An 8085-nucleotide genomic window follows, 5' to 3' on the forward strand; every position below is an offset into this window, starting at 1 on the left:
TGAGGCTGAGCAGGACCCCGGTGGTCCTGGGGCTGGCTGTGCACAGCAGCCTGCACCAGGGAGTGCCAGGAATGGGATGTGCTGGGGTGGGAGCGGGCCCTGGGCAAAGGGCTGAGGTGGGGCAGTGAGTAAGGGCTGTGGGTTGTGTCAGGGCTCCATGGCAACCACAATATTTGGGTGCTGCTTCAGCACACAGCACCCACCCAGAGCCCCACGTGTGGCTGTGCTCCAGGCACAGGAAGCCAGCAGCCGCGGTGGGCAGCGGTGGCATGGGGCCGGCTGGCCCCGGGGCTCACACTGAGCCACGCAGAGGGCTTGCTGCAGTGCCTGGCACGCCAGGGTGCTTGGCATCCGCCCTCCAGCCTCAGCAGTGCCCTGTGGTCCACGGTGCTGCCCACAGAGGGGCTGATTCCTGCCGTGATAGCTTGGGGGGGACAGGGCTGCAGAACACGGGGAGGAGCCTGCAGGGGCAGGGTTACTGCGGAGGGAGCTTGTGGGGTGCAGGAAAGACCTCGTGGGGTGATGGAGGGACCTCATGGACTGACCCGCGGGGGGCTCTTGGGGTGACAGAACGACCTTGCACAGTGGTGGGTGGGCTTCGTGGGCTGATGCAGGGGCCCTGCGGGGTGCAGGAAGGACCTCGCAGGGTGATGGAGGGGGTTTGGAGGGTGACGGAGGGCCCCGATGGGGTGGCAGAGGGGCGGCGCGGGGGTCGGAGAGCATCCCACGGGAGGTCCGGGCCGGCTGCCCGGGCTCCGTCTCCCCGCCCCGCGGGCGCTGCCCGGCCCGGGGGAGGCGGGAGGGGGCGGCCCGGAGCCCCGCTGCGGGTGCGGCCCCGCGGCCCCTCCCGTCTCCATGGCGGCTCCTTAAACAGGCGGCGGCGGCCGCGCCCCCCGCCCCAGAGCGCGGCACCGGGAGGTGAGTGACTGACCGAGCGCCGCGGCACCGCCACCGGGACCCCCCTCCAGGGCGGCGCCCCCCGGTGCCGGGCGGGGGTCGCCTCCAGCCCCGCATCCCGCGGCCGCTGCGGTGACTCCCGGGCAGGTCCCTGCTTTGTGCTCTCCGTCTCCGCCGCTGCTCCGTGGTGACGGTCGCTAGGCAGCGGCTGCGCTGCCCTTTGGTGCCCGCTCTCGGGCTGTCACCAGCCTCAGCAGCGACCACCTCGGTGCCCCCCGCCCCGGGGCGGGCACTGTGCGAGCGAGGGACCGCGGGGGTGTTGGAGCCCGCGGCGGGTGCCACCGTGCCCGGTGCTGGGCGGGACGCGGCGGGCGCTCAGCACATGGCAGGGGATGCCGAGCTGGCAGGGCGAGGCTGGCGAGGCGACGGCAGCGCGGGGGGTGCCAGGGTATGTGGCAGCGCCCTAGCGGGGGGCAGGTGGCGGAGCTGGGGCGCTGCTAACCCCACGGAGAGGGGGAAGGGGGCGGTGGGCAGGGGGGAGGTGGGGCCGGAGGCATGAGCGAGGGGGGGGGCGGCTGCGCTGCGTCATTGCCAGGGCGCTCCCGAGGGACAGGGCTGATGCGCTCACCCCTCCCAGCCCCGCAGCTGGCAGCCTCGCTGCTGCAGCTCCGCACCGGCAACCCTCCCTCCCTCTCCCCCTCCCCCAGCACCTCCTGGCTCTCGGCCTCGGGGTTTGGCCCTCGCCCCCCCGGCTCCCCCCTCCCCACTGCTTGCCGGCTCTGCCAACGCCCAGCTCTTGCCATCCCCCCTCCCGCCTTCACCAGCGCAGGACCTGCGAGCAGAGCTGAGCCCAGCTCTGAGCAAGCCTGGGCAGTGACAGCCCCCTCTGCCCCCCCCAGCCCCGCAGCCCCATGGCCGGGAGCGCTGAGATGGCTTCCCTGGAGGAGAGCTTCCGCAAGTTCGCCATCTACGGCGACACCAAAGCCACCGGGCAGGAGATGAACGGCAAGAACTGGGCCAAGCTCTGCAAGGACTGCAAAGTCACCGACGGCAAGAGCGTCACCAGCACCGACGTGGACATTGTCTTCTCCAAGGTGAAGTAAGTGACCCGGCTGGGCGGGGGCGGAGGGTGGTGGGTGTGCCCCTGTGGTGCCCCAGGGGATAAGGTGGGCACCCCCTGTGGCGTGCCCAGGTACCCGTCTTCCCCCTCTCCCGCCTTCGGTGTGGAGCAGGTTGCTGCCCTCGGGGCTGGGGGGTGGTGGGGGTGGGGTTGTGTGATTGATTTAGCGGCGCTGACGATCGATAAAGGCAGATCTGGGCGGGGTTGGGAGGTGGGGGAGAGGGGAAGGGTGTGGGAGGCTCAGGCTCGGAGGGGCTGGGAGAGACCTCTGGAGGTCATCCAGTCCAACCCCGTGCTGCCAGGGCAGGGCATCCAGGAATACATCCAGGTGGGGTTGGAATATCCCCAGAGAGGGAGGCTCCACGACCCCCCCCTGGGCAGCCTGAGGCTGCCCAGGGGGGTGGTCGTGGAGCCTCCCTCTCTGGAGGGTGTTGTGCCCCTGCTCCCACCCCCAGGCTGGCTCTGCAGGGAGCCCTGGTGAGGCCAGGAGGGGCTGAGCACCAGGGCACAAGGAAAAGATGCTCTGTCCATGCCCTCCCCAATGCGACCAGAGAGAGAGAGAGAGACCGATGCCCACCAAGGGAGAGAGGGGCAGGCTGGCAGGGAAGAGATGGCAATGGATGTGGGGCGGGGGGTGCCAAGGCAGAGGTGGCATTTGGGGCACTTCAGTAGCTCCCAGGAGCCGTTCAGCCCCAGATTGCTCTTTGGAGCTGGGCTTGAGGGGCCGGAGGCTGGAGGGAGGAGGAGTGTGGGGGGGGTAGAGGGACGAGGCCAGGGTCTCATCCTGCTGCAGCCCCCCCCCTTGGGAGGCTCAGCCTTGCAGAAGTGGCTTTTTGGGTCCTGGCAGGGGGAAAACAGCCCGGGTCATCAACTACGAGGAGTTCAAGAAGGCTCTGGAGGAGCTGGCCCCCAAGAGGTTTAAGGACAAGAGCAAGGAGGAGGCTTACGATGCCATCTGCCAGCTGGTGGCAGGGAAGGAGCCGATCAACGTGGGCGTCACGGTGAGCTGCTGCACCGCCCCTGCGAGCGGGGCGGAGGGCTGGGGAGGGGAGGACGGAGGTCTCACCCGCGGGGCGAATGCTCCGGGGAGGACCCTGCGGGCCCCGGGTGGGCTGCGGAAGCCTTGGTGACCCCGTGGGACCGCGGGGCTGCAGGGCTTGGGTGGGCACGGGAAGCAGAGCCAGGTGTGGGGTAGGGCTGTGGAGGATTTTGGGGGGCAGGGAGAGCAGAGCCTGGACTGAGGCGGGGCTGCAGGGCTTTGGTGGGCATGGGGAGCAGAGCCAGGTCTGAGGGGGGGCTGCAGGGCTTGGGTGGGCACGGGGAGCAGAGCCTGGTCTGAGGGGGGGCTGCAGGGCTTTGGTGGGCACGGGGAGCAGAGCCTGGTCTGAGGGGGGGCTGCAGGGCTTTGGTGGGCACGGGGAGCAGAGCCTGGTCTGAGGGGGGGCTGCAGGGGGGCTGCAGGGCTTTGGTGGGCACGGGAAGCAGAGCCAGGTCTGAGAGGGGTCTGCAGGGCTTGGGTGGGCACGGGAAGCAGAGCCTGGTCTGGGGGGGGGCTGCAGGGCTTTGGGGGGCACGGGAAGCAGAGCCAGGTCTAAGGGGGGGCTGCAGGGCTTTGGTGGGCACGGGAAGCAGAGCCCGGTCTGGGGTGGGGCTGCAGGGCTTTGGTGGGCACGGTGACCAGAGCCAGGTCTGAGGGGGGGCTGCAGGGCTTTGGTGGGCACGGGGAGCAGAGCCCGGTCTGGGGTGGGGCTGCAGGGCTTTGGTGGGCACGGGAAGCAGAGCCTGGTCTGAGAGGGGGCTGCAGGGCTTTGGTGGGCATGGGGAGCAGAGCCTGGTCTGGGGTGGGGCTGCAGGGCTTTGGTGGGCACGGGAAGCAGAGCCTGGTCTGAGGGGGGGCTGCAGGGCTTGGGTGGGTACGGGAAGCAGAGCCTGGTCTGAGAGGGGTCTGCAGGGCTTGGGTGGGCACGGGAAGCAGAGCCTGGTCTGAGAGGGGGCTGCAGGGCTTGGGTGGGCACGGGAAGCAGAGCCTGGTCTGGGGGGGGCTGCAGGGCTTTGGGGGCCACGGGAAGCAGAGCCAGGTCTAAGGGGGGGCTGCAGGGCTTTGGTGGGCACGGGAAGCAGAGCCAGGTCTGTGGGGGTCTGCAGGGCTTTGGGGGGCACGGGAAGCAGAGCCAGGTCTGGGGTGGGGCTGTGGGGGTCTGCAGGGCTTTGGTGGGCACGGGAAGCAGAGCCTGGTGTGTTGTGGGTGCCGGGAGGTGCTCAGAGCAGGGCAGGACGCGGTTGGGGCTCGCCCTTGACTCCGGTGCCCCTCTCCCCGCGGCAGAAAGCCAAGACGGTGGGGGCGGTGGAGAGGCTGACGGACACCTCCCGGTACACCGGGTCGCACAAGGAGCGCTTCGACGAGAGCGGCAAGGGCAAGGGCAAGAGCGGGCGGGAGAACATCGTGGACACCAGCGGCTACGTCAGTGCCTACAAGAACGCGGGCACCTACGACGCCAAAGTGAAGAAGTAGGGCTGGGTGCTGCCCGCCGCCCCGGCACCCCCTTCCCCGCCCGCTACCCGCGGGGCCGGCGCTGACGGCGGCCTTGGGACCTGCCGGTGTGCCCCGGGGCCCGGGAGGCTGCCCCGAGGCCCGGGAGGCTGCGCCGGGGCCAGCCCCGTGCCGGAGGGATGTCAGCCGCCCAGCGCCGGTGTGAGCGGGGGGAAGGCTGCGAGCCCTGCCCCAGCGCTACGGCTCTGTGTCCCCCTGCCCCCTCCTGCTGCCAGCCCCCTCCTGGCCCCTCTGTGCTGTCACCTCCCAGCTCCCCACCCTACTAACAGCACTGCTCCTCAGGGCTCCCCTGCCCCGCTGGCACCCAGACCTGCCCTACCTCAGCTCCAGCTTTTGGGGCATCCTCCTCGCCAGTCCCGCTGGAGACCGCAGCCTGGCATCCCTGCAGACCTCACTGGGACCTGCCTTAACCTCACACCAGTTACACCACAGCTGCCTCCTTCCTCTCCCACTGGTGCCCTCCCCACAGGGCTGCTTGGCTTTGCTGCTTGCTCAGCACTGAGGGGGACTCCGACCCTGGGTTGCTGTTAGTGCCGGAGCTGCCGGGATGCTCCTGGCCCTGGGATGCATCCTGACGGAGCTCAGTGCTGCTGGGATGTTCCCGGTCCCGGGCTGCACCCCGGCAGAGCTCAGTGCTGCTGGGATGCTCCCGGTCCCGGGCTGCACCCCGGCCGAGCTCAGTGCTGCTGGGATGCTCCCGGCTCTGGGATGCATCCTGACGGAGCTCAGTGCTGCTGGGATGCTCCCGGCTCTGGGATGCATCCTGACAGAGCTCAGTGCTGCTGGGATGCTCCCGGCTCTGGGATGCATCCTGACAGAGCTCAGTGCTGCTGGGATGTTCCCGGCTCTGGGATGCATCCTGACAGAGCTCAGTGCTGCTGGGATGCTCCCGGCTCTGGGATGCATCCTGACAGAGCTCAGTGCTGCTGGGATGTTCCCGGTCCCGGGCTGCACCCCGGCAGAGCTCAGTGCTGCTGGGATGCATCCTGACGGAGCTCAGTGCTGCTGGGATGCTCCCGGCCCCGGGCTGCACCCCGGCCGAGCTCAGTGCTGCTGGGATGCTCCCGGTCCCGGGCTGCCCCCCGGCCGAGCTCGGCGTTGCCTGGCCACGGTCAGAAGTGTCCGAGTGAAGCCCCTGTGAAGCCCCAGCCCCAGGCTGCCGCAGCCCCCGCGCTGTCCCCCGGCTCTGCAATAAAGCCCTGTCCGCACTGAGCCCCCTCCCCACCCCCGCTCCGGTTGATTTCGGCGAGCCCCCCCGGTTTCGCGGGGGGTGCGGTGGGAGGCTGGTGCGGCCGTGCCAGCCGGGGCCAGCCGTGCCAGCCGGGGCCGGCCGTGCGGCGGGCTCGGCCCCGGCGGCTGGCGCTTTTTTGGCAGCTCCTGGCCGGCCCCGAGTTGCCTGAGCAACCGCAGCCACACAAACACGGGCGCCTGGCTCCCGCTCCTGCTCTGTTTGCAACCAAACACACCAGCGCCTGGTAACCAGCCCTGGGAACCGGCTGGGCTCCAGGCTGGGACGGCAGCGAGGGGCTGGGACGGCTGCCCTCGGCCTCCTGCGCCCCGGTCGCGGCCCTGCCCGGGCAGATCCCTGCCTCTGCCTCCTCTGCTCGGGGCTGGGCTCCCTCAGTACCCCCCCGAGGTGCCTCAAGCTGCAGCACTGGCACTGCCCACGCCACGAGGGACGAGGGGGGGAGGAGGGCACACGTGTGGCTTGAGCAGGCTGCCCCCTGCCCACGCACAGAATGGCATCTCCTGTGTCCCAGCCTCCTGCTTCCTGGGGGGGGAGCAGGGGGTTGTGTTCTTCTGGGCTGTTGGCACCTTCAAACCAAGAGAGGGTCTGCCAGTGGCAGGCTGATGGGGAGAGCTGGGCGGGGGGGAGATGTTTGTCCTCCTTTGAGCAGGCCAGAGGCAGTGGGTGGCTGGTTGAAGATGAGCCAGGGGGGTGCCCAGATGGGCAAGTCCTGCACTTGGGTCACAACCACCCCACAAATGATCCAGGCTGGAGAGCATCTCCAGGCTGCAGCCAGGGCTGAGGCTCAAGCAGGCCAAGGGCTGGGTCCTGCTCTTGGCTCACAACCACCCCAGGAAGGCTCCAGGCTGGGGGCAGGGTGGCTGCAAAGTGCCCAGCAGAGAAGGAGCTGGGGGTGCTGGGGGGCAGCAGCTGGAGCTGAGCCCAGGGGGTGCCCAGGGGGGCAGGAAGGCCTCCAGCAGCCTGGCCTGGAGCAGCACTGGGGTGGGCAGCAGGAACAGGGCAGGGATGGTGCCCCTGGAGTGGGCACTGGGGAGGCCTCAGCTTGAGCCCTGGGCTCAGCTCTGGGCTCCTGACTGCCAGCAGGAGCCTGAGGAGCTGCAGCAGGGCCAGGGAAGGGCAAGCAAGGTGGGGAAGGGTGTGGAGAAGAGGGCTGGGGAGGAGCAGCTGAGGGCCCTGGGGGGGTTTGGTGTGGAGCAGAGGAGGCTGAGGGAGACCTCCTTGCTCTCTGCAGCTCCCTGAGAGGAGGCTGCAGCCAGCTGGGGCTTGGGCTCTGCTCCCCAGGCTCAGGGGACAGAAGGAGAGGAACTGAGCTGAAACTGTGCCAGGGGAGGCTGAGGTTGGAGAGGAGGAACAACTCCTTTGGTGCCAGAGTGGTCAGGGACAGGCACAGGTTGCCCAGGGAGGCTGTGGCTGCCCCTTCCCTGGTGGTGTTCCAGGGCCAGGCTGGATGAGGCCTTGAGCAGCCTGGGCTGGGGGGAGGGTCCCTGCCCATGGCAGGGGGCTGGAGCTGGCTGAGCTGGGAGGTCCCTTCCAAGCCAACCCCTCCCTGTGCCCAGGGGCAGAGCCTGGTGTTCATAGAATCACAGAAGGCTCTGGGCCAGAAGGGAGCTCCAGAGCTCAGCCAGTCCCAGCCCCTGCCCTCAGCAGGGACATCCCCAGCTGCAGCAGCTTGCCCACAGCCCTCTCCAGCCTCACCTTGAGGATCTCCAGGCCTGGAGCCTCAAGCACCTCCCTGGGCAGCCTGCTGCAGTGCTCCAGCAGCCTCCTGGGGCAGAACTTGTGCCTCACATCCAACCTCCATCTGCTCTGCTCTAGGCTGAAGCCATTGCCCCTGCAGGCCTTTGGGAGCAGTCTCTCTGCAGCCTTCCTGTAGCCCCCTCCAGGTCCTGGCAGGCTGCTCTGAGGTCTCCCTGGAGCCTTCCCTGCTCCAGGCTGCACAGCCCCAGCTCCCTCAGCCTGGCCCCACAGCAGAGCTGCTCCAAGCCCCTCAGCATTTCTTGGGGCCTCCTCTGGAGCCTCTGCAGCAGCTCCAGGCCCTGCCTGTGCTGAGGGCTCCAGAGCTGCACACAGCACTGCAGCTGAGCTCTCAGCAGAGCAGAGTGGCAGAATCCCCTCTCTGGCAATGCTGCTTTGGATGCAGCCCAGGCTGCCCTTGGCCTTCTGTGCTGCAGGCTCCCACTGCCTGTTCCTGGCCAGCTCCTGCCCCCCCAGCACCCCCAAGGCCTTTTCCTCAGGGCTGCTTGCTCTGCCCTCCTCCCCCAGCCTGTG

At 69.2% G+C, this 8085-nt stretch overlaps 1 protein-coding gene across 1 annotated transcript; it reads left to right on the forward strand.

The window, feature by feature from the left end:
• The first annotated feature begins 844 nt into the window (after positions 1-844).
• Positions 845-5780, forward strand: TPPP3 (tubulin polymerization promoting protein family member 3). The gene is made up of 4 exons (XM_068166532.1): positions 845-918; positions 1797-1996; positions 2865-3018; positions 4341-5780. Exons 2-4 carry the CDS (start codon positions 1809-1811, stop codon positions 4527-4529), a joined length of 531 nt encoding a protein of 176 aa, XP_068022633.1. The 5' UTR covers positions 845-918; positions 1797-1808; the 3' UTR covers positions 4530-5780.
• The last annotated feature ends 2305 nt before the right edge of the window (positions 5781-8085 follow it).

Source organism: Melanerpes formicivorus, unplaced genomic scaffold (assembly GCF_026170545.1).
Source record: "Melanerpes formicivorus ecotype bairdi unplaced genomic scaffold, bMelFor1.0.p_v2 SCAF_102, whole genome shotgun sequence".
Classification (NCBI taxonomy): domain Eukaryota; kingdom Metazoa; phylum Chordata; class Aves; order Piciformes; family Picidae; genus Melanerpes; species Melanerpes formicivorus.